This window comes from Onychostoma macrolepis, chromosome 19 (genome assembly GCF_012432095.1).
Source record: "Onychostoma macrolepis isolate SWU-2019 chromosome 19, ASM1243209v1, whole genome shotgun sequence".
Lineage (NCBI taxonomy): Eukaryota > Metazoa > Chordata > Actinopteri > Cypriniformes > Cyprinidae > Onychostoma > Onychostoma macrolepis.
In genome coordinates this window covers 18781591-18807916 of record NC_081173.1, presented here as the reverse complement: position 1 = coordinate 18807916, position 26326 = coordinate 18781591, and the positions used below count along the sequence as shown (strand labels likewise).

At 36.1% G+C, this 26326-nt stretch overlaps 2 protein-coding genes and 1 non-coding gene across 8 annotated transcripts; 2 read left to right on the top strand and 1 right to left on the bottom strand.

Moving 5' to 3' along the window:
• Positions 1 to 1519: 1519 nt before the first annotated feature.
• Positions 1520 to 18204, bottom strand: slc30a8 (solute carrier family 30 member 8). Of its 6 annotated transcripts, XM_058754289.1 has the most exons (14): positions 17846 to 18204; positions 14074 to 14203; positions 11703 to 11809; positions 11439 to 11533; positions 11216 to 11342; positions 10560 to 10735; positions 8559 to 8709; positions 4807 to 4956; positions 4565 to 4711; positions 3638 to 3791; positions 3236 to 3485; positions 2895 to 3000; positions 2023 to 2157; positions 1520 to 1893 (listed from the first exon to the last, which is right to left on the bottom strand). In XM_058754289.1, the coding sequence occupies exons 1-14, from the start codon at positions 17994 to 17996 to the stop codon at positions 1748 to 1750; spliced, it is 2025 nt and encodes a 674-aa protein (XP_058610272.1). In that variant the 5' UTR covers positions 17997 to 18204; the 3' UTR covers positions 1520 to 1747. The 6 variants fall into 6 exon arrangements, with proteins under 6 accessions (XP_058610272.1, XP_058610266.1, XP_058610268.1 ...); XM_058754283.1 differs by lacking the exons at positions 8559 to 8709; positions 10560 to 10735; positions 11216 to 11342; ... (2 more) ...; positions 14074 to 14203; positions 17846 to 18204 and adding an exon at positions 5842 to 6166 and having other exon boundaries at positions 4807 to 4955; XM_058754285.1 differs by lacking the exons at positions 8559 to 8709; positions 10560 to 10735; positions 11216 to 11342; ... (2 more) ...; positions 14074 to 14203; positions 17846 to 18204 and adding an exon at positions 5589 to 5679 and having other exon boundaries at positions 4807 to 4955.
• Positions 15060 to 15134, top strand: trnaa-agc (transfer RNA alanine (anticodon AGC)). Its single transcript has one exon. It is a non-coding gene; the product is annotated as a tRNA-Ala (tRNA).
• A 4639-nt stretch (positions 18205 to 22843) lies between the features above and the next one.
• LOC131525135 (transcription initiation factor TFIID subunit 3-like) lies at positions 22844 to 26326 on the top strand. The gene is made up of 4 exons (XM_058752511.1): positions 22844 to 22877; positions 23353 to 23551; positions 25093 to 25243; positions 25457 to 26326. Exons 1-4 carry the CDS (start codon positions 22844 to 22846, stop codon positions 26324 to 26326), a joined length of 1254 nt encoding a protein of 417 aa, XP_058608494.1.

Below are 26326 nucleotides of genomic sequence, written 5' to 3'. Positions count from 1 at the left end.
GCTTACACACAACAGTCTGCTGTTTACTCTTCTTATTCATAGTGTGTAAAGCCACGCAGGGACTCCCACTTCAAAAGGGCTTTTCTCTGTATGTTTTGATTATTAACTTGACTTGATTTTCTATCCTCATCCAGTGGACTATAAAAGGATTAGACCACGGATGAGCAGGAGGAACAAAGAGATACAGTATTTCACTTAAAAGAGAATAAAAACAAGAGAGCAAGAGATAGCGATGGCTCAAATTAAGCTGCCTGTTCTTTTGATTGGCGTTCCTTTGAATAATACATTTAACAAAGGAATTAAAATACAGACATTTGTGTAGAAACCTGTTCTATGTTTGTTTTAAATTATCTATTAAAGGTATCTGGGATGTTTGTTAGATCTTTAAAAATGAAATATCTCATCCATCAAGTTAAAGATCACCAAAAAAATGTTTTGACTGGAGACAAAGTTGGATTGTAACGCTACATTCATCAGTTTAATTATTATGAGTAATACAAACAGACCAAAGATGCTTCTGTAAGTCTTCGCTAACCAAATAAGCCAAACTGTACAGTACCAACAGATATAAACATACTTTTCGATTTTATTATTCACTTTTGAATAGAAAATTTTTAATTGAATATGAATACAAATATGCATGACACTTTACAATAAGTCTCATTTGATTAACATGAACTAACGATGAAAAGCAGTTAATGTTAATTTCAACATTTCCTAATACATTATTAAAATCAATGGTTTTATCTGTTGATAGACCTGAGCTAACATGAATTTACAATGAACAGTTGTGCTTTTTTATTAACTAATGTTAACAAATATTAATAAACACTTAACTGTTCTACTTATTGTTAGTAACTCTTGTAACTAATGGGATCTTATTGTAAAGTGTTACCGTAATATGAATGTTCAGTTTTTGCTTGAGGAGTGAAAACGTAACATAGGAAATGGGACAAAATACTTCATCAGTCCTGTAGTGATCAAAGAAAAAGTCCAATCAGCCTTACAGAAATATGAACGAAAGTAAACAAACAAAGCCTAAGATCAACAATAAGATGAGCGTACTGTTGATTAGTGGTAATTATCCCTTTAAATAAGGGATGGTTCAAAAAGTACAGTACATTGCACCATCATAGCAGTCTTGTTTGTTGACGACGAAAAATAAACACACATAAGAACAATTTTAAAATGACAGAACAAATAATGTTATTATATGTCTATTCAAATGTTTTACATTGCTAAATTACCTTCTTACCTGGCTCAGTGAATTAGATTTGGCACATATCAACAAGTCACTTTCCTGACAGATTTATCACAAAAAATTCTTCTTAAAGGGAAAGGTTAGTCCAGCCAAAAAAAAAAAAAAAAAGATAATGTATTTAAACTCACCTTCACAACATTCTAAATCTATATGACTTACTTTCTTTTACAGAACACAAAATAAGAACAATGGAGTCCAAACAACGTTCATGAACAGACAAAAAACACAGAAGAAAAAGCAATGCTGGTTTGGAACAACATACAGGTGAGTAAATGGCAGACTTTTCATTTTTGGGGTGACTATCCCTTTAAATTCTAATTAGTGGGAAAACAGAGATGGAGGTGTCCAAAGTCCAAAAAAACTAAAACCTGTGAAATTATGTCAGCTATAAAATATGAACACCACAATAATCCTCAATGATCTCTTTCATGGTTCTTTTGTCCCTTTGGACCAGGGCCGATCTTTAATGTAAAGTCTCTGGGTGTTTCACTTTGTGGGGTCATGACAGAGGCTGCAGTCAGCCCTCTGGTCGGCCTGATGCTCCAGTTGAATGGTTACCGAATGGAAACTGTATGCTGTGAAACAGGCCTGGGTCATTTCTCTCAACACTGCCTGTGGCTCTACAGTATCATCTGAGGAATTCAAAATGAACAGATGGTTATAAACGCATACCTAGGGTGAATATTTCAGAAATATGGTTTTGTTATAGGCTATATGCTAATAAATACCACAGAGATTCCATATGGAGTTAAAATTGTTACCTATAGCCACATGAGCGGAAAGCACAGCCTGGTTCATTGTCAGGGCCCAGATGTGAAGGTTGTGCACAGCTTTGACACCTTTTACTCTGAGCAGTCGTTCCCTCACCTCATTATAGTTCACACCAGTCGGCGTACCTGTGGAGGAGAAACACTGAGGCTGAGGAGCTCCTAATTAAAATCCTCATGTTCCAAGAAATGTTTTAATGAGAATATGAAATTCAGAGGACATGAAAAATTAAACAACCTTCCATAGAATGGCCAATAAAACAGCTATTTATTTATAGATATTTATATATTTAAGATTTTCCTTCAATTAATTTACCAGTCAAAAGTCAAAGACATACCTACTTACTCATTATTATTCTATATTTAAGAATAATAAGTAACTCAGCAAAACTATGAAATGACACATTGGAGGTATGACAATTTTGTGGTGAACAGAAATGTAGAAATTAAACTAATCAAAATGATATGCCGGTCATTATAAGTGAGTCACTGAATCATTCACTCAAAGACACTGATTCACTCAGGAACAAAAAAGTAATGTCATTATGAGGGAGTCAGTCATTCACTTTACTGATTCGCTCAAATTCACAGGAACAAAACACCATTATTATAGATGCACAGAAATAACAGATTCTCTTTCAGCTTTGTTTAGGACTATTTTCATTAGCAGAACTAAAATAGACAATGTACTGTAACTTAGACAAACAATATTATGTCTAAAGTCATTATTATGTCTGTAAGTTACTCAGCATTAATTTGGCGTTTACATAAACATATTGGCATCTTTAAAGTCGCCACTCTTTGCCTAAGTTATAATTTCTGAAGCATAACTGAAACAGCAAAAATCACAAGTAAGACTTCTTTACCTTCCATTAGGACAATAATTATGTCCCTCATGATGGTGAACGTGGTGCCCAGGACGAATAGAGAAAACAGGAAGGTGCAGATGGGATCTGCAATTTTATATTCAGGCTATAAAAAGAAAATAATTCAGTTCATTAGGATTATGCCATCAAATTGCATCTATATCTGCTACACTATCACAATAAAATGCATTCACACAACACCAATATTTTCTCTTAACTGTCTATTTTGTGCTCTGTCTGACAAATAGATAGCCACTGTTCAAGCCATTGTTACTTTTATGTTAAATAGTGCTGGTTCATCTGTTAGGACTCGTCAATGCTAATAACCTCTGATCTTTTACCTTAAAAAAGATGATGATTGCACTGACAAGCACACTGACACTCTGTAGAAGATCTCCAATCACATGGACGAATGCTGCCCTGACGCTAGCATTAGCTTGTTGTCTTTTACCAGACCCATTCTCCTCTACGTCACAATGGGCAGCATCAGAATGACTGTGGCCGTTTTCCTTCCCATGGTCATGACTGTGGCCGCCACTCAGACCACCGTGACTATGGCCATGACCTGACTGATGCAGAGTGAAGGCCATTCTGCAGAGAGAAGAACAGCAAATAACAATTTTGCCATTTTCACAGCAAATAACAATTTTGCTAAAATGCCAAAGGCCATAAATAAGGCTATTAATAGCGTGCGGATATACTCCATAATAGAACTGCATTGCACAATGAGGTTTTTGTCTTACATAATGTTGGCCAGTACAGCACAGCCAGAGGTGATCAGCATGACTGTGCCCTCAATAGTGAAGTCATCATCAATGAGCCGTTCCACTGCTAGATACACCAGCACACCAGTAACCAGCCAAATGGTGAAAACTGACAGCAGAGCACCCAGGATTTCTGAAAACATCCAATAAGTAGATGGAATTACACTTGTAGTTCATATAGTTCACTAGAATATCATGAATATAAAAGAAGTTTCATAAAAACATTACTGCTGAAAAGTTTGGTGTCCATTAGATTTTTTCATGTTTCTGAAAGAGATCTCATTTATTTGATCAAAAATGCAGAACAATTTGTAATATTTTGAAATGTTATTAAAATGTAAAATAATTATTTTGCATTTTAGAATATATTAAAATATAATTTATTCCTGTGATTTCGAAGCTGAATTTTCCGCAGCCATTACTCCAGTCTTCAGTGTCACCTTCAGGAATTATTCTATTATTTTGTGATTAGTAGTTGCATTTCTTATTATGATCAATGCTAAAAACAGTTGTGCTGCTTAATATTTTTGTGGAAACTGTGATACATCATTTGTTAGGGATTCTTTGATGAATAGAAAGATCAAAAGAACATTATTTATTTGAAGTAGAAAGGTTATAAATGTCTTCACTACCACTTTTGATCAATGTAATGTGTTGCTGAATAAAAGTATTAAGTGCTGATCCCAAACTTTTGAATGGTAGTGCATTTCCTTTTTTCTTTCTTTAGTACATACATACATACATACATACATATATATATATATATATATATATACACACACACATACACATATATATATACACAGACATTAGGATTATTGTTTTGTTTTTTTAAGAAGTAGCATACACCCAGGAATTTTGAGCCACATTACAACAATTTACTGTTCTACAATTCCAGTGATTCACCTGCTCGATGCCAGCCGTAATTGAGAGTGCGTGTAGCAGGTCTGGACGACAGCCACAGCGAACACAAACTGATGATGAAGCTGGTGAGGTCCACAAGCAGGTGGGCAGCATCTGTCATCACTGCCAGACTTCCAGCAAAATACCCACCTATACACAGACCAGACAGCAGCACATATTTACCAGCAATACTTTGAGTGTGCAAAAACAAATACAGCAGCCAATCAGCAGTAAGGGTCACACACCTAAGATCTCGCCCACCATGAAGACCAGACACACTGCTGAAACAATGTATAGGCGTTTCTTGGCAAGCTTCCTCTCACGCTCTCGGTCCTCCAGGGCACGGCTGTTATCGTGACAGTGCTTACCATCTTGCATCTCACCCGAGGACATACTAGAACAATAAAGAACATTAACATAAGTAAATGAAGATTTTTTATCGATTTCTTGAGGCTATATACATATAGGGTTTTATATATATATATATATATATATATTTATGTATTTAGCCTATATCATTGTAGGCTGCAGGTGAATTGTCATGCATGCAACTATGCTGTTTATTATTCAAAACTGATAATATAGGCCTAAATAACCTCAGCTATTCTTGTTATGCATCATTTGAATTTAAAGAAATGCCCGTGTTTTACATCCTCATAAGGAAGTATATGCCTATATGCCCTGGAGCCAGCGAAATTAAACACATGTAAATATTGATAATTTAGCCTACACAGTGACAAACTTGCAGGAGCAGAAGATACTCAAAAGTAGACTTTTGTTTCAATCGAGGTATCGGTAAAACACATTTAGCTTAATCTCGGTTTGTTCTATGTGGATACTGTCTCACTGACTGAGAAACAACTCCAAATGATTCAGTTAAAAAAAAAGAGCTGTCCGCACGAATCGAACCGAATCACAAATCGATTCAGACCGTTTTGCAAACCCGTTCGACCAATTCACTGAAAAGAAGCGACTCAGGCACCACAGCTGCCTTGAACACAAATGTAATCCTGTTTTAATTTCTAACCCAGATTGGCGCGCAATGCAAAATTTGCACTCCACTGAGCTGAGCCCCGTTTAAAATCTCACTCATTGATAATTAATGAAAAGAAGAAAAAGTAAATAAAACAAAAAGTTTCACTGTGCCTTTACGTATAGCCTATAAAACACACAAGACCTAATTCCAGTTTTAAAAAAATCTCAACATTTTGTTAAAATAATAATTTACAACACTAATAAATTAAAAGTAAGAAAGAAAATAAAGAAAGCAATCCATTTACCTTTCCGACATGATGGTGTACATTTTTGCGCCGTTGTCCGTGACCAAACGGAACTTCTCTGGATCATTTTTGACCATGGTTTTACTTTTCCTTCACTTCACTTAATTTGATTTAACTCTTTATCAGAACTTTAAAATATGGGTTATACCAATCGAAAATGCTCAAACGATAATAAGTAATAAAACGTGCGTTAAAATCGCATTGTCACAGCGCTAGCAGCATCCCCAGGAGGCAAAGTGCTGATATTTAAGGCTCAGTGCAAAAGCGCTTTTATTTGAAGCCTTGTGACTGCGAACCGTGTGCAAACAGTTTCTGATCAAACTATGATGTGTTTTTCTTCTACAAAGTACGACAATGGTATCCTTTAGGATCACTTAATCTGGCGACATAATAGAGGACAGTAACTCGATCATTTACTATGAAAGTGACGATGCATAATGAACTCTGAAATATTTTTCCAAGCTGCTGTGGTAAATGTTAAAATTGCTATTTTTAACTTTAAGATCTGATTATATATCAAAGGAGTACATGTATCACATATTACAGTTTTAACCCGATTTGTATAAACAGGAATTATAAATTTTGATATTTGGTGCTCAGTGATCAATACACAATAAAGCGCTATAAATGCTTCATTTATTCATTCAGTGAAAAACAGGATTTCTCTGAAGCCTTGTGACTGCGAACCGTGTGCAAACGATCAGGCTGCTTGCAACTCCAGACTGCGATGACTGACAGTGAAAGACTCCAAGAAAACTCACCTTTTGAAGAGACAATCAGTTAACACATCGTTGAAGAGCTCTAACACATTCAGTAAGTTGATTAGGTTTAAATGGTTGACTAATTTAATCATTTCAATGGTACATTGTATGTTCCCAAATAAGTCACAAGAAGACTATTGAAATTTATTATAATAATTTGATACCAATCCTGAAGGATACTAATGGAAATTTCCTCAAATAATTCACATCATATGACAAAAAATAAAAAATCTTTTTGAATACATAATTCTCAATAGGACTTACCTTCCAAGAAATTTCAAGTAAATCTTCTCTCAAGAAACCTCTCAAGAAACTGTCCAGCAGCAAGACAGTTTTTCCAAATACAACATCAGACATCAAACACAGTGAGAACATAGATTAAAATCTGTAAACAAAAGTATAGTTTGGGCAAACATAAATGTAATTTCCACTTTCTTCACAATCATAAGTAAACAGACTAGTTTATTCTTTGCCTTCAGCTTTATTTGGCTCAGACCAACACATTACTTACAAAGGCTGATGTTAAAATGTACACTTGCAACTAAATAAGTTAAAAGTTGTTGTTTCACAGACAATGAACAGCCCCTTTGGATCGTACAAAGGAAAGGTTGTAACTAGTAGTGATTCTTTTCATCACAGTTGACCAATGAGAGAGAGAACATACAGTAAAATGCACATAAACGCTAATGCTTCAACCAACAAACCCATAGGGACAATGAAAAATTTTGTCTTTACCAAAGCACTGTCTCTAGATGAAAAGGAGGACAAGATGACCGCTAACGTATTTGAAGTTGTTTGATCAATGGTGCAAACGACCATTGACCTTTTGAGGCATGTAAAATTGTGTTTCACTTCTCGGTCATAATTTCAGAATTACAATGAAATAAAAAAAAGAGATTAAAATCTGAATATCATAAGGTATACTCTACTATCGGAGCAATGTATGCTGGTAAGCACAAACCCAAAAGGGAAAACATCTCTTTGCTCACTGCAAAGCTCTTAGAACTACATTAACTACAGCACATGTAACCCTCAGTTTGCAAAAGGGGTTCGTTGATATGACTGCTGCACTCAAATACTGCAGCTGATTATAAGATACTGCACTGAAATGAATATTCACTGCAAAAATACAAAAATAACATCACCACAAATCTGGAGATCTGAAGTACTATCAAATGTGTAAGAGAGGAGCTGGAGAGAAACCTACAGACTGAAGAACAGATGGGGTATAATCAAACCAAACTGCCATATAATGTCTATTTGTAAAGTAATTTACCATTGCAGATGTTTATTTGTTGAGTAGGAGGTCTGTTTTAACTTTTGGTGGAAGCTTCCAAAACAAAGCAATAAAAAAGGAAAAATCAGAAGTTCCTCTACTGACTCATCTTGTTTTTCAAGAACAACTACTGTCATTTAAATGTCTGCATTGATTCCAACGCACTTGAACTTGGGTGATCATATGTCCTCTTTTTCTCCAAACATGTCCAGGCCGGGATGTCTAGACTACCTAAATGTCCAGATTTTGGCTTTGTTTTCCTATCAACGTGCTCTTTATAGTCCTTGTACATTATATACACACACGTTTATTTGCATTGCTTTGACCGTTCTCTGTCGATCCCACCTTCTTGCACGCCACAACTGGTCAATTATGTGCAATGCCCACACAATGACAGCAAGTCAATAGCAAACGAAATCCAAAACCCAGACATTTTAGGCAATTTAGAAATCCCAGCCAGGAAATGTCCAGGAAAAAGAAGATGTATTGTCACCCTACTTGAATAATACGATGAATTCAAGTGATGGTGCTCATCATTGGAACACTCAGGCAGCCATGGACTGCATATTGGACACATCCACTAGTACAGTGGCCAGGTAGTGTCAACTGTTAGAAAATGAAGCAAGAAAGACTGACAGCCAGAGGAGCAGGAGAGTGGTGATGGGGTGAGAGTCCAGCTCAATCAGAGGGGCTGTAAAGATCGCCGGAGGAGGGAAGACGGACATGGCCACCTGTAACATTAGGGAGCCGAGAGAGGTCTGGGAGACTGCTGAGACGAGACCGCAGCTCCTTCCGTACCTGGGACACCCGGGCCAGTTTGCGCTTGTATTCCTAAAATAAAAACATGCAAACAAACTCGTTAGTGAAAAAATATAATTGGAAGTATATTACTAAAATAAATATGTACAATGAAAAAAAATTTGTATTATTTTTTTTTGTAAATGTACTTTTTATTTACTACTTAAAAATTTTGTTTTTGTTGTTGTTGTTGTGTGTATGGTTTCCATTGTTTTGCGCTGCTACAGAAACCTTTAGCTTTTTTTTGAAAATTAAAATGTTTTTTTATATTTTAAAGATAAGGCTCGTTAAGAACTGCAACAAGTCTAACTCTTTTTGGAAATGACTAAATCTAATGAACTGTTTAATTTAGTTCAGATACACAAACTGTGTTATTACATCACTTTGTTACAGTTCTCAGTATCTCACTCATAAACACGTAGCAGCTGTTACTGTTTACAATGAGTACAGATACATTAAAACAATGTAGTCTGCTGTTATATGAAGCATTTTAAACATTTATATATGTAAAACAGCTTAGAAAACATCCTAAAGCTTCTAGAGTCAGTACATTTTGTATTGATTCCAGTGAGACGCTGTGATTGTGTCAAAGGCTTAAATTCTTGACATTTGTGTTTCCTAACAACTGTTAAACTATTTATGTTTAATTGACATCAGTTACAAAGTTCAGGAACATTACTCTGTTCCAGCATGTAAAATAAAGCACATAAAAGTCTTCAAAGTCACTTTTTAAATCCATTCAACATGCCTATAAGTCTAATTAAACATTAGAATGTTTACTTTTGTAAAGAATCAGAAAAGAATCTCAGAAATAAAGTTTTAAATTTAAACATTTACACCAGAATATTTTTCTATAATAATATACATTGTCAGGTAGACATGTTTGTACCTTTGTATATGGTTAATGTTTCTTCTACTACAATGTCAAGTAAACTATACATGGCAAATATTTGAATGAATGAAATATGGACTAGCGATGTAATAACAGGATAACTATAGCTATTGTTCAATCCTTAAGAGTTTGAAATCAGGCTTTAAGGGGTTCAAATGAAAACTTAAATTAAAACCAATATATAAATGCATGAACTATGCTTATAAATGCCATGCTTATAGATGATGAACTTAAAAGATTTAATTTAAATACAAATTCTGCGCATTTGGCATTATGAACTAACAATGAACAATCTTTTACAAGCATTTGTTAATCATCATTTTGTAAACATGCTATTGTTGATTAGTTAATACATTTTGAACTAACAATCTTAATATTAACCAATAATAATAGATGCTGCAAAGGTGTTCATTGTTTAAATCATGTTAACTACAGTAGAACTAATTTTAAGACATATAGCTTTTTAGTAAAGTGTTAGAAAATAAGTTTCAGACAGTTTCTTTGGTTACTTCACTCAATAAGGATGTATTTGTGAAAGCCAGTGCATAAGCAAAAAAGATGCACACTCAAGAGATTGGTGTTTTCTTTCTTTTATTTTTATTTATTCTGTAAAGGCGACATCGGGTGGAACACAGGAACCTGCTCACTACCTGTTGGCAAAGGCTGGAAAATGATGCAGTTAATGCCCATATAACTTTTAACTTAGTGTATACATTTATATGTATACACTTACCAGACCAGTAATGCATGTCTCATGCATAGGAATTAAAAAAAATAAGAGATAGCTAGGCTGCATTTGCTGAAATTATTTGATATTGGAACTTCGCTGCCCTCTATGGGCAAAACAAACCCAAATATGGAGCAAACACACGCAGCTATAATCACACGAACACAAGTATTAAAAAAAGAAAGAAGAGGAGAAAGCAACTGACATCTAGAGACAGCAACAGGGGATAAAAAGAAAAGGGAAGAAACTGTGAAGTTTACCCACTTCTAGTTTCTGCTCGTTCTGGGCCAGGCCGTCTCTCTGACTCTGCAAAAAGACGGCAAGTGTGCGTGTGAGCTGCCGCCGATCATCAATCTCTGCTGCCAGCCGCCCACTGTAGTCAGCTAGAAGCATGCAGGCCTCTTCCACCAACCGAGAAAGACGCTCCCCTGACTCTTTATCTGAAAAAACACAATCGGACAGACGCAGACAGTCAGAATGGTTAACTACATATGATTTTTTAAAGCTTGCTATATAGTGCTGCAGGGATGATGAGTTTTTTTTTTCTTTTTTTGTTGAGGGAACCAGGATGCAGTGTTGCCGTCATTAAGCTCAAATTGTAGGTGTTTTCTTTGAGAACTGTGCACTTGTGTAATAAAGTTTTGTATTTTAATGTACACATGCAGACAGACACATTTTGTAGTTGCATCACATTTCATGCTATGAATGTTGCTTTTTCTAAGACAGTTTGTCAAGTTAGAGACAATAAAAGTTTTGAAGATCTGGGGACCCCAGTGTTCTGTTCCAATTGAGTGATTACAATCTGAGCTGTAGATGTGCTGACACCACAAATTATCAATTAAAATAAAATTTTATTTAATTGTGTTTCTGCTGCATTTACTAAGTCCTAACATGAAGGAGGGTTGCATGGGTGTTCTCACCTGTAACTTTGTGCAATAGGGAGGTGTCCTGCACCTCTGGGGGTAGAGCAGAGATCCTCTGGCGTAGAGCTGCATCGCTGGAGGCTGCGTTCTCAAGCTCCTGTAGTGCTCGGATCAGATCTGCAGTCTGAGATATACAAAACAAGTCATAACCTGGAAGACTAAACAGACATGAGGTCAGTTTTTAAGAAGACAGGCATTACAAAAGGCCATGTTTTCATACTTGTGGAGGTTCAGCAGGGGAGCTTTGGGTGGCGAAATCATCATCGTTCACCTTAATCTCCTCATAAGGCCTTTTCTTGGCCTTCTTTTCTACCACTGTAAGTCATGAGGAGACATTCTACATGTCATACTTCAACAAAGGCATTCTCACTCTTAAAGACTTCACATGACACTTGTAAAAACAAACAACTGAGTCTCTCTGAGCGACTATACTGTATTCGCAATTACCTTTGAAATCAGTGTGACCTTGTGGTGGTTTACTTACACAGGACATCAGAGAGTTTGTCCAGTATGTCACTCTCATAGACAGCTCTTTCCTGCCAGATGGACAGAACTCTACCTAACTGTTTCTTGCAGCTCTCGTCTCCTTCACTGGACAGAATAGATAAAAACATGGTAAATATAATTTTAGGACAGGAAGAATCATAGCAACACAAATACAAGATGCCAATGTTTGGGTTCAAGTTAAGACCCAATTATACTTGCCTAAGAAACATTTGAAGTATTTAATAAATGGAACTCACTTAAAGGTTAAAATTAGGGCTGGGTATCGAATCAGATGTCTCAACTCGATTAGATTTTTCTGGTAATCAGATGAAGGCATAAAACATTAATTTAATTTATCCTAATCAAATGAAAATTAAACCCTTTTATTTTTTGGCAAACAAAGTGCTGCACAACAGAGGTTTACTGTTAAAATTAAAAAAAAAAAGGAGTCACACTTGCCTCCTTCGCAGTCAAAAGTGACCGAAGCCTTGAAATGTAACTTTTTTTCCTCAGGAAAATCAATGTAATATATTTTTGTTCAATAATATTTTTTGATTATTATTTATGATTTTTAGGGAATTTTATGATACTATGCAATATTTATACAATTTTAATGAGCTATTTTCTCCACTAGAATTAATATTTATTTTTTTATTTCTTTATTTACTATTTTTTTAATAAATGCAATATTTCACATTAAAATAGAGTGAAGGCATTTAAAATCCATTTTTTTGAAGTGAGAATTGGGCCATCTGGAGGCATTAAAAAATAAAAACTTGTGTAATGTTGCGTAACCTCTTGTATTAGCACCCTATATAGATATATACAGAGGCTTTTGGATTCCCGTTGTTTTTTAGACATAATTTCTTAATTTTTTTAGGTTTTGCTATTAGATATATATCTAGACATTCTAAAAGACTACTTTTTGTCAAGGTTTAGATATTTTTGGTTAGATAAGTATCATGTTTTACATTATGATTAGAGTCAAACATTAAAATCTTGTTAGAAAAGGAACACATAGAAAGCATTTTTATTACTCAGTATTTGATAATTAACAACAAAACAACAAAATAAGGAATAGATAGTGATAATTCAAAACACTTTATGTAAACATTGTAATTAATTGATATTTTATTCAATGTAATTCAATTAATGTTAACATTTTCAAAAAGTTTTACCAGTTCATTTCTGTGTATATATGTATGTGTGTGAGTGTGTGTGTGTGTGCGTGCATGTATGCACATGTGTGGGTGTCTATTTTGCACTCCTGATATTCTAGACAGTCACCCCTTGATTGCTGAACACTTTTTTTCTGACCAGTGGCTGATTTGTAGTTTGTACCACCAAAAGATTCACTGAGTTTTCAAATTTTTTTCGTATTTCCCATTTCGGTCATTTTTGACCGCGAAGAAGGCAAGTGTGACTATTTTTTTTGGACTCTTTAACATATCCGAATCATGTCCATGATTTTTTTGTGTGTTCATATTGCTAATGTGACAAAAGTCACCAAGTGTCATCTCATTCCGATGAAGCTAAGATTTTTAAAATTTAAAGACCGAAGAGGGCCAGAGGGTTAAAAATAAAGATTTATTAATATTTATTAGTAGTAGCAGCATTGAGTCTTAAGACTGCTCTTAACCTTAAACTAAACTTTTATTTTGACAGGTTGCCGTGAGGAACTTGCAGCTGCTGTGTATCATGTGATATGACGGAAGTTTTCTCAAATTAAACTGTAAAATGCTAATGAATTGACTCTCAGAGCAGCAGTGTGTTAATATCATCATATAGTGAGACGGCAGAAGATGAAAACACCGCGAGCATCGTCCGCGCTTTAGTATGTGTGTAGTAAACAAAACAGTGCATTGCGCCATCCGTCATTCATTCATTCAATCATTGTGGAAATCATGGCACCTTAGGCGTGATATCAAATGCTTCCACAGATTTATAGTATTACTATAGCATCGGTAAATAAGGGTGACATCTAGTGGAGAAGATAAGAATTACATTAATCAGATCTCGTTTTAAATGCGTGCTGAAATAAATACTGGAAAAGATCGAGCCGTGGCTTTTGAGAATCGATATCGAATCGACATCACTTAAAAAAAAAAAAAAAAAAAAGATTAATCGAAAAATACATTTTTTTTTTTTTGCCCAGCCCCAGTTAAAATATACCATACTAGGTGTTTATTTATTCAATAACACAGAATGAAGTACATATTTCCATTTAAAAAAAAATTGCAGGACTTCACAACAACACAGCCTGTTTATTACAATCCATAATACAATTTACTAAACCCACTAAATAAGAAAATATAACAATTACAATTTGCATAGGAGCTAAACAGCCTAAATATACAGGCCTAACTCACCCGGAGACATGTTTGAAAGCATCAACAATGACAGGGGAAAAATCTTGTGTGAACTCTGGTCCTTTCCTCTTGCTATTCTGTATGACATCATTTGCAAGATACAGGAAAGTCAGCTTACGGGACACCTGGGCTGCACAGAGAGAAAGAAAAGAAAACATTTCTTATTCTTTAAATATTTGTGATCTAAAAGAAAAGGCATGTGCTGCTTAATTAAACCAATTAAATCATTTCTACCATTGGTTTTGAATGTTGAAAGGAAAATAATCTATTTGAAGCAACTGAATAGCAATTAAAATATGCACCAAGCAACAAAAACACTATTGTTAGTGTGTGAATACAGGTCAAACATGCTCGCCATGTAGGTTTTCAAGCGAGAAATGCTTGTTATGGATTTCTCCCTGAACACAAAAACCTGCTATGGAAACTACACCTTCACTATCCACACAATGAGACCTCAGGAGAGATGATCTAAATATAGCTCTGTTTTTTTATTACCACCACTCAAGCAATGCACCCATTATCCAATCCCACCTGCAAGCAAATACACAGTATTCAGAAATGAAGGCCATGTAATAACATTAAAAGGATGAACACTCATGAAAACAAACCTAATTCAAAAGCACAACACTGCATTCAAACAGAGGTCTGCACTTGATGTTATTCTGAAGCTGTAATATTATCCCATTAGCTTAAAGGGAGCTCATTCCCAAGCAACTAGGTTAAACCATAAAACCAAGAATGCATGGTAATCACTTGGAGACGGCATGAAATCCTATGAATTAATCTTAGCGCTCCTATCCCACACAGTAATCCAATGCCCTCATTGTTGTCCTAAACACTAACTAGGTCTAAATAAAAATTACTCAACATTTGTTAAGAAACTCTTATTAAATTATTCTTCATATAGAAAGACGGCACCAGCTCTAAAGGGCAGATTAAAATCACTTCTCCATCTACACATAGGCTTTATAACTTATAACTTTATAGCTTTCCTGTAGCTCAAATAGTAGAGCATGGCGCTAGCAACGCCAAGATCATGGGTTCGATTCCCAGGGAAAGCAAGAGCTGATAAAATGTAAAAACTGTAACTTGAATGCAATGTAAGTCGCTTTGGATAAAAGCGTCTGCTAAATGCATAAATGTAAATGTAAATAACTTGCATTTATTACGTCAATCAAGTATTGCATATACTCTGAGGCAAACTGAGGTCAACTAAACTACATTGCTAAGTATTTGCCATGTCATCACTGTGCAACAAGTCAAACACATGACAATTACTAGAGACCAGTTTTCCAAACACAAATGAATCATTATACTATAAACTAGATTGAGCCTAAGGTAAATAACTTTATTGTAGATGTAGATTGTTGGAGATAAATACAAGAGAGATGATCCAAGAATCTAGACTCCTACAGCTCATTACGTGTCTTTATCACAAAGGTGCAACAATATAATAAGCCTTCAGTGGCACCAGCGGTTATGCAGGATCAGACTAAGTGAATTTTTATCATGTCTGTGAGAAGATATAAGAGGACTGTGCAGACCTGTGATAATACTAGCAACGGACAGCCTTGAAAATTGTTCCTATACAATTACTGTTAAGTATCTCTAAATACACAAATAGATGCAAAAACCTGTGGCAACATAATATTTGAATAGGATCAAGCAATGAAATCTAAAGCCACTGTGAAATTGGATTCTAACTGGTTAATATTGATGCATCGAAATTAATTTCTTAAAACAAAATTTAAAAAAGCTTTTTTTAAAAAAATAAAATTAATTAAATTAATTAAATGTAGGCAATTAGGTAACTTATGTGCACTGTTCAGGATGTCGTGTTGTGAAGTGATAAATAGGGCTGTACAATTAATCGAATGCGATAGTCATGCGCATCTTGTCAGTAAAGCCAGTTCTGTGATCAGTAGTAAATCTCCATCACCTGCTTTCAGATGGAGCAGCATTTACTACACAGAGCCGTAGTTCACTGACAAACTACGCAAAATCGCGTTCATAATCACAGATGATAAAATCGCACGATAATGAAATCGAAGATATTGTTCTGCGATTATGAGAGCTGTTTGCGTAGCTTGTCCGTGAATAACAGCTCTGTGTAGTAAATGCTGCTCCATCTGAAAGCACGAACAATTAATACGACATTTAATAACATGTTTTACTCCAGACTCACTTCATAAAGTCAGTCGAGTGTTTGAAATAAATCCTTCTGTGAGATGTGGCTTCTTAAACAGAATAATTAAGGCACGCAATATTTCATTGTACTCTAAGCAGTGATAAAGGCTGTGTCGATTAGCAATGCATTATTATATACTTTATTATAATAAAAATTATAAGACGAACTCAGATAAACCATATTGTCGTAGTCGTGTGTTTATTAGTCACGTTGAATCAATGAAAGCAGTTAAATCTTCTGTTTATTCAGCTGCAACGATTCTGGATTTCTTCTGAGGGTCGTATTTGGAGTTTCCACACGAGAGCGCCCTCTGGCCTTCGGATGGAGATTAACTACTGATCACAGAACTGTGCTTCACTGAAAGATACGCATAACAATTGCAGCTTCTGCCTAATCGCGATTTATCGCCTTTGCGGTTTAATTTCGATTAATCGTGCAGCCCTAGAGATAAATTAAACCAGTACCACACCAATAAGTTCTTCAGCAGCAGGCCAAACTAATTTTACATATTGCTAATCTAGCATCATTTTTTGTCACATTAAATTGTCCATACATGTATAAATATATAAATAGATAGTAGCACATGTTAAACGTCTCATCAGAGAAGCGCTAATTAAACATCACTATTTCTGTTAATGATTTTGGTCACTCAAATCTATGAAACTTTTTTTTTAGCTTAATATTTCAGTCCACTTCTATAGCAATAGCACTGAGAAAATCTGTAGTTATGGAACTAATAAATATATTTTTAGCCATCAGACTGGGTGTTCAAACAAAGCAAGTGTGTTTGGAAAAAAAAAAAAAACAGTACTTGCCATCCAAAGAGGGGGATCTAGTTGATCCTAAACTAGACTTTGGGATCAACTACACTTTTTTTTTTAAAGCACACACTATGTTAGATCCAACAGGTCTGGTCTCATCCCAACACAGACCACATGTGCCAGGCAGGAAAGTAAAGGGGTCTGGGTACGTGTATAATCATTGTGTCTTGCCATTGTTACTGGAAATTTATTTAAAAAAAAAAAAAAACGTTGGGCTACGGCCTAAAACCCTCAAAGTATGGCCTAAAACTGAATCTAGTATGGAAACAGATGAGTATATGTTTCAAAATGGCTGCCAGGGTCAGTGTGAGCATCAACAACTGTGAAAATAGATCATAACATATCTAATGTAGATATCATATTGAATATTTCTTCTGGGATTCACGAAAATCTTATATGCAGAAGTAAAACTTTAAGCTGAGCTGACTAAACATGTTGCTGAGAGTCTAAATATCTGCAATTTCCATACAGACTGGTATTGTTTATTGATAAAGAAAATAAACGATAATAAAAATTAACAAAAAATGTAAAAAATTTGAGGATTCGTCTCAAGAATAACCTGCAAAGTAAGCTGCAGAATATGTAAGCTATGGAAATCAAAACATGTAACTGCTAGATGAGCTAAGCTGCTAGCTTATAAGGGAACCTATGATTAGCTTGTTTGCTACATGTGTTTAATTTAATTTCAAAACGACAAAACATAACATAACCTCGCATTGTAAAGCTATTCTAGGTGTTTGAGGTATAATGTACCTCTCCTTACCTTTCTTCAGCTCGTTATACCAGACTTTGACAATGGTTTTGGAGTGTTTTCTGTGGTGGATGAGCCACAGTGAAAGGGTCTGCACGCTCTGCTGGGAGTTACTCAGTTCTGATAATTTCTTCTCCAAAGCAGGCTCCGAGAACACGGACATTTTCAACTACAATTAAGAATTGGGTAGAAAAGGCTCCTTGCCTATACCAGGCACCCGAAGGTCGAGGATATTAAAGCTGATAACTCCACAAGCTAGCTACACATTCCCTGGTTTACCACAGAGCGCACAGTGAGCATGCGCAGTCTCACCGCGCATGTGTGAGGCTGTTACAAATCTTAGCGGTGACCACACAGCACCACACAGCAGTTTAGGGCATGCAGTCTAGCTCGGTTTCAAACTGCAATCATGTATTAATAAAATAGAAATTATGGTATATGAGTTTAATTGATGGGATATATAGTTTTACGGGGAATACAGAGGGGATCAGGCACTCATTTATTAGCATCATGCAAAGAAAAGAAACGAAAAGAAATAAGCAGAAGAAATATTTTCAACATTGATAATGATAAATGTTTTTATAAATAAACGTCAGCTGACTGCAGAAAATTCAGCTTTGCGATCACAGGAGTAGGCTACGTTTTAAAATATACAGTGCCCTCCAAAAGTATTGGAACAGTAAAGACAAAATTGCTCTGTTGGCTATGGAGTCAAGACATTTACAAATATGATTAAAAGATGAATATGAGACAAAACTACAGAATGTCACATTTTATTATTGGGTGATTCAACACATAGATGTTTTACCAGCTAAGAAGTTCAGCACTTTTAGAGTTTCATCCCTGTGAGCATAAGTATTGGAACGGTTGCCTCACAGGTCTTTCTAAGTGATCAGCTGTGTCCTGTTGCATTAATTCTTCAGATATTAAAAGCAGGGAATGTGTCGTATCAGTTATATCCATTACTTCTGCATTCTGAATCTTGCATTTGATGATGACACACACAAACCAGGATGAAGATGAGGGAGCTGACTTTGAGAGAAAAGCAAGCAATTTGGATGCTAAAAGAAAAGAGGAAGTCAATTAGAGCTATAGCAAAAACAAAGGGCATGGAGAATAACCAAGTATGAATGCATATTTGTCATCAATATAAAACGCAATTAATGAGCTGCTGGGTTCATGAATATTAATCACGTTGTCGGCGTTCGCTCGAATTGATTTGCTGAAATCAAAACAGGGACGATAGGTGAGCGCCAGCCAATAAGATTGTCGTTTGCGCATTAGTTCCGCCCACTAACAGAGAAACCGGCAGTTCTTAAAAGCTCAAGAATTCCAAAGGAACTCCTTTGGAAAAGAACAGAATATCGTTTACATGTAGCGCGTCAATTCTGCATGTTATGAAAGACTCTTTTGCTCCGTATCTTTCTTTGCGTGCGTGTATGTGAGAGAAAGCGACGGCGAGTCGTGCGCCTTCACACTAGTGATGGAAAGTTCGGATCATTTTACTGACTCGGACCTTTGAGTCTTGTTCAGCAAAATGAATTAATCTTTTTTCGAGTCATTTCATTAATTTCGTTCATTTTAGCAAAATCTAATTAAAATGTTACGTGCTACTTCCCTAACACATCTACTAATTATGCAAACATTAATCATACTACAAACAATACAAAACTAATGCTATAAGAAACAGAAAATATTAATTCATTGTTTACCTGGGTCTTCTATTATTAGCTCACCTCCTCTTACCTGACAAGTCTTCGGGTTTGAGTCGTTCGTTCACGTGACATCCTCATAAGCTAAACCTATGCAGTCAGAGCCGGAAAGAGAATTGATTAGTTCGTATCCCGAGTCTTTCGAGTGGTTCGTTCTTTTGTCACGTGAAGTGACAGCATTGGACAGATAAATTAGTTAATTTACAAGCTTCCTTACAAACGGGTGCATAGTTATTATTAGTAGTATTATTATTATTTGCTCTTACAGTTACATGATGCGTTTCTGGTCTCAAATTGTAGCTTTTCAATTACAGTTTATAAATGTGAATTTCTGTCATGATGGTTCTTTTCCATAACACTGAATGTGGTAACAAAGGTAATAAACTAAAGAGTTGGTTATTATTATTATTATTAAGTATTTTTCCCTCAGACTGAATAGGTTTAGCTTATGAAGCTGTCACGTGATGAACGAAGGACTCAAACCCCAAGACTCGGGATACGAACTAATCAATTCTCTTTCCGGCTCTCACTGCATAGGTTAGGCGTATGGGACTGTCACGTGATGAACGAACTACTCAAACCCAAAGTCTCTGGATACGTAATCAATTCTCTTTCCGGCTCTGACTGCATAGGTTACGCGTATGGGGCTGTCACGTGATGAACGAACGACTCAAATCCAAAGACTCAAAACAGGTGAATTAATTCAGTGCAGAACCTATAGGATGTTGCGCATGCGCGACTGAACGAATCATTCTCCGAGACGACTCGTTTGTCCCGAGTCACATTAAAGATTCGTTCAAAAAGAACGAATCGTTCAAGAACGACCCATCACTACTTCACACTAGAGTTTATGGTACGTCAAATACAGCTACACCGCGTCCATTCAGATTAACTGAAAAATGTAATTCTAATAATATAATATAGTAACGCCACATTTTATTGTCAGTAACGGTAACGGCGTTGTAACGGGGAAACAGTAATTCGTTTGATTACTCCTTACTGAAAAAAATAACGCCGTTATTCCCATCACTGACCCTACACTGTAAAAAGTGATAAGTTGACTTAACTTAAAAAAATTGAGGAAACCCGTTGCCTTAAAATTATTAAGTAAATAATATATATATTTTTTTAAAGTTAAGTGAACTTGACAATTCACTTAACTTATCTTTTTTAATTATAATTTACTTAAACATTTTAAGACAACGGGTTTCCTCAATTTTTTTAAGTTAAGTCAACTTATCACTTTTTACAGTGTAAAAGACATGTCTGTAAAATCACCAACAACTTCCAGAAAGCTGGGGTGATGCTCTGACAATTTACTGTCCTCAGGAGACTTTGACACAGAATTACAGATGCTACACAACAAAATACAAACCTCTGACCAGCTCCAAAAATAGAAAGGCAAGATTAGAGTTTGCAAAAAATCACAAAGGTGAGCCAGAAGAGTTTTAGAACTGTGTTTATGGACCGATGAGTGATGGGAAAGCAAAAATGTGGAGAAAAAAAGGGAACTGCAAGCATCCCAAGCATACAGCCTCATCTGTAAAGCATGGTGGAGGTGGTGTCATGGCATGAGGTATGCATGGCTGCCTCTGGAACAGGCCCTCTCAACTTTACTGATGACTTAATGTATGATGACAGTAGCAGAATGAATTTGGAAGAGTGCAAAACCATCTTGCCTACCAATATTCAAGAAAATGCCACCAGATTAATCGGGAAGTGCTTCATATTGCATCAGGACAATGACCCAAAACACCCTGCCAGTTCAGTCAAGGAATTTATAAGGGCAAAGAAATGGAAAGTCTTAGATTGCCCAAATCAATCTCCAGATTTAAATCCGATTGAACATGAATTTCACCAGCTGAAGAGGAGAGTAAAGGCAGAAACTCCCCAAAACAAGCAACAATTGGAATTGGCTGCATTAAAGGCTGGGAAAACATTTCAAAGGATGAGACCAAGAGTCTGGTGATGTCTATGAGACGCAGACTCACTGCTGTGATAGTGCACAAGGGATCTGCAACTAAATAATAGCTTTTAATCTTTTATATCTGCCTTATGTTCAACTGTCCCAATACTTACGCTCACATCAATGAGTGGGATGAATTCTAAAAGTGCTGTTCTTTTTATTTGGTAAAACATGTATGTGTTGAAACGGCTAATAATAAAATGTGACATTCTGTAGTTTTGTCTCATATTCTTTTAATCATGTTTACAAATGTCTTGACTCCACAGCCAACAGAACAATTTTGTCTTTACTGTTCCAATACTTTTGGAGGGCACTGTATTAAAATGGTTTTCATAAATGTAATATTTCTGTTTCTACTGTATTTTTTGATTAAATAAATTAAGCCTGGGTAAGCATAAGAGACTTAAAAATCGTAAACAATTCTTACTTTATTGTTTAAATTGTTTATTCTTATAGTGTTTAAAATGAACACACTGTGGTCACTGTGGTTTAAACTGGTCTTCCAGCTGGTGCCAAAACCCTCTAAAACCAACTTTTCCACCGAAATTACCTGGAACGATTTGTCCCAGCCCCAGGAACTTTTTTTACCCCAGACCTGTTGATGTCTGTGTTTCCATCGCGGTCTTAAATACCGAGAAGAATAGGCAAATAGTCTGGTGATGTAGGTCTGCGCGCGTTTCTCAATACGAAGTACGCAAATTTCGGACTTGAAGTCCGGTAATTCTGCAAAGAGCGGAGTACTTGATAACATCAGTAAGCTCGCCTCGGCTGCTGCAATCTTCCTCACTGTATTTACAATAGGATGAAATATGATATCAAACACCACTGCCTCTTTTCGTTTTCATTTAAACATATTAATATAGCCGCGCAAATGTAGTTCAGGGAATGTATATTACAATGAAACGAAATATATCAAAAAGCAATGCTTTTAAAGCATTGCCTCTTTTCATTTTCATTTTAACATATTAATAGATTAATAGAATAAAGACCAAAGATTACCTGTTAGATTTACCCAAAGCGAATTATACCACTATACCAGCGAATTATACCACTACAGAGACATCAGAGCCAGCGGCAAATGTCAGAAGGACTAGCCGAGGTTATGCTCCTCTCAGTGGGATACATGGGCACTGAGCGCCCGGTGATCGCGTGGAGCTCACGTCTCCGAAATCGGCGCTGTCTTTATAAATAAACCGCATATTTGAGTTTTAAACAACTACATTATCGCCTGAAATACTTATAAACTACATTTCAAATAAAAGTGATATTTTAAAAAAAATTATGCGAATATGGTGGTTGAAATACAGTGCTGCGTGAACTCAACCAATCAGCATGCTCAGCGCCCAAGTCCCGCCCCCGAAAGCAGGTACTACCTCGCGAGCAGGGACTATCTGGGGGCAAATTTGTACCCGGAACTTTATTTAGATCCTGGTTCCTGCAGTGGAAACACACCGAGCCCAAAGTCCCTAGTTCCTGGGTAAAGTTCCTGCGGTGGAAAAGGGGCTATCGACTATGTAACATAATTAAATAAAATAAATAATTAATAAAGTAAATTAATATTAAAAGTTACAAGTTCAATAACTTTGGTTGTTTTTATTATTATTATTAGGCTAATATTATTATTTTAAGTTTAACGCAGGGTGAAATGTTTTACAGGCCTGTTAGATTACCTGTTTAAATGTTTCATTTCTGTCCAGTCTGGTCTAAGTACCCTTCTAAATTAAAATTGTTTGTTTTTGGGAGACTCCAAGGTCATAGAAGGGCATTTGGATGATGCCTCTCAGAAAAAGAAGAGTTGGATGAGCACATGATGAAGCTGTTCTGTGTAACCTCTCCTGAAGGTCCCAAAAATGAGACCCAGCACAATGTGAATGTCCAGGAAGAGCCAAAGAGCAAGAGAAAAGTGCCACGTTTTCTGTTCATCTGGGCAGAAGAGAAGGCCAAGAAAAAGGAGGAGAAGACAATGAGGAAGGAGAAGGAGCGAAGAGAAAAAGAGTTGCTGCTTGAACGCTACAGGAACGATCCAAAACTGAAGCACTTGTTGATCAATAAGCACAACCGCCACTACTGCTCCCTTTCCAAACATCCTCTTCACCTTTAACCTATTGCGCAATTCTGTGTACAAATAAAAAAACTTTGCAAACTAAATGTTGAATGATCCATGCAAGTTTTGTGAATATTAACACATACAACGTGTGTCTAAAGTTCAAATGTTTAATATAAAAACATGTTTGAAGTGATTTTCAAACATTTTGAAGCCATATGCTTTTTTGACAAAACTTGCAGGTGTTTATTTATGTAAAATTGTCTCTTTCAGAGATTCTCTTTCAGATGTTAGCAGTCATATAATACAATATATGAAAGTAAACAACTTCAAATTTCCTAAAGGTTTTGGTAGTGAGGACTATTAAAACTCAAAAATCTCTATTTTTACATGATCATAATCATGATGAGAAAAAGTTGTAATGTTACTCTTCCTTCATGACTGAACAACAAATGCTAATAAATCACAAATACTAGAATCAACTTTCCATATATTTCTGACTAATTTGAGACTAATTTGATCAGTGTATTAATAGGCAAAGAATGAAACAAGCAACTATCTTTGAGTGATTCACTCAAATGATTCCTTCCAAAATACTGGTTCATTTAAATTTAGTCTCATAACCATTTTCAACAATTCACGTCATGTTACATTTCATGTATGATTTGCAATCTACTCCAGTCACTAAAAGTACAACAAATGCAAAAATAAATAAATATTTAAATATATATAAATATAAATGTTTTTATAAATAGACTACAGGTCAGCAGTAAGTAATTTATTAATTTCAATATTTCACAATATTTCTGTTTCTACTGTATTTTTGATTAAATTAATGCATAAAAGACTTCAAAATCATTACAATTTCTTACTTTATTGTTTAAATTGTTTATTTTTAATTCTTATGTCTTCCAGCTAGTGCCAAAACCCCTCTAAATCCAACCAAAACCAGTCTAAATGTAACATTGTTTATGTAACATAATTAAAAAAATAAATAGAATAAATAAATAAAGTTAAATTATTATTTTTATTGTTAAAATATTATTATTAACAATAATAATAATGATAATTTAAGTTTAAAGTAGAGTGAAATGTTTTACAGGCCTTTTTCTGTCCAATCTGTAAGTACCCTTCTAAATAATAATTTCTTTTTTATTATTATCTTTTAGTTTTGAGGGACAGGATTAGAGTTTGGGAAGCTTGTTAGGAAGCAGTCAGTATTTAATATGGTGGCACTAGTGTTGATGTATTCGCTGCTTCTCTCCTGAGCTGCTCATAATGTTCCGAGTTCTCAGGGTTCCGCTCACTGTTGTGACATCATAATGGAGATTCCGTTCGGGCAGCTCTAAACTGCTGTTCTGACTAATTTTCTTCTGTTGGTGTGTTAGGAGTGAAAAGATCGAAAGCTACTTTCGTGACTTTCTGCAGATATTGACGACAAATACTGAATTCACTTGCAGCATTCAGTGTCCACAATGGCACTGTTTAGCAGTGTATTTAGACAACTTTTTGAGCGTTTTGCTCATTTCTTGCGCAGAAGGGAGACACCTTTGAGGGCACAGCAGTGTGCAGCGCAAGAGCAGGCGGCACTAGAGAAACTTCCAGAGGCATCGCTGATGAAGGCGAGTGAGAGTGAGGCCTTCGACTTCACTGCCAAAAACAGGAAGTGCAGGAGGAGACGCCGCCAGGTATCTGAGAAGCACCAGATTGCACTGAAAAAAACTAATTGGTTTAAAATCAATTTTCACTCAGTATTTGCTAGTAAATTTCACAATTACTTACAAAGAAACATCAACACATTGAATTAAATGTGAAATTTCGAAATAGAAAGACTGAAATAGTATTGTCTTGTATAACTACAATAATCTTTATTCACAAATTTGAAACATTGTTTATTACAGTATGGAGAGAAAGAGAAGGAAAGACAGGTGAAGAGAAAGGTGAAGAAGGAGGGAGAGATGAATGAGGGAGCAAGTCATAAAGACAAGGCAGAAAAAGAAAGAGAGACACTTAGCCTTGAAAAGATAAAGGATAGAGGACATGTGCCGCAGAAAAAAAGACAGTCTGCCAAATTAAGAAAGATGCAGAGTCTAGAAAATTTGACGGAGGGAGGAAGTGAGCATAGAGAGGCTGGAGAAAAGAAAAAGAAGAAGAGAAAACTGAAGGAACGAAAGACCACTGAGCCAACTCCGCTTCTTGTGGAGGTCAAACCTCAGAAAACTCTAGTCAGTCCTCCAGTGAGATCTTCCTTCTTGACGCCAATAGAAGGAGAACTTCCAGTGTTTCCAAGTGTCTCTGAAGACCTTCCTCTACCAGCTGCTCGCTTCAGGCCCCTGCCGCCAGTGACCAAACCGCCCATGTATCCTCAAAAGCCAGCTCCTGCACCAGAGAAAGTGTCCCTGCCATGTTCTCCTCTTCAAGTGGATCCTCCTAAACCGTTGGCAGTTCCTCCACGTCCCACTCCAGCACCTGATGAACTGTTTTCCCTCCGACGCTCCCAAGTGAGGCCTTCCAAACAACTGGTGGTTCCTCTGAGCCCCATTCCTGAATCTGATGAAGTTGCTGATCTGCAACGTTCTTCAACTCAAGTGTGTCCTCCCAGCCCGGTGAAGCCTCAGCCGTCCACTTCTTCCCTGGTTGAGCCGCCTCCACAACTCATGCTCATCGACATAGAGGATGAGGAGACCGAGTATGTGGAGTACACAGGAAGACCATTCGGGCCTGTGACTTATCCAAGTCTGAATGCCCCCGACCGCTGGAGGCTGAAATGA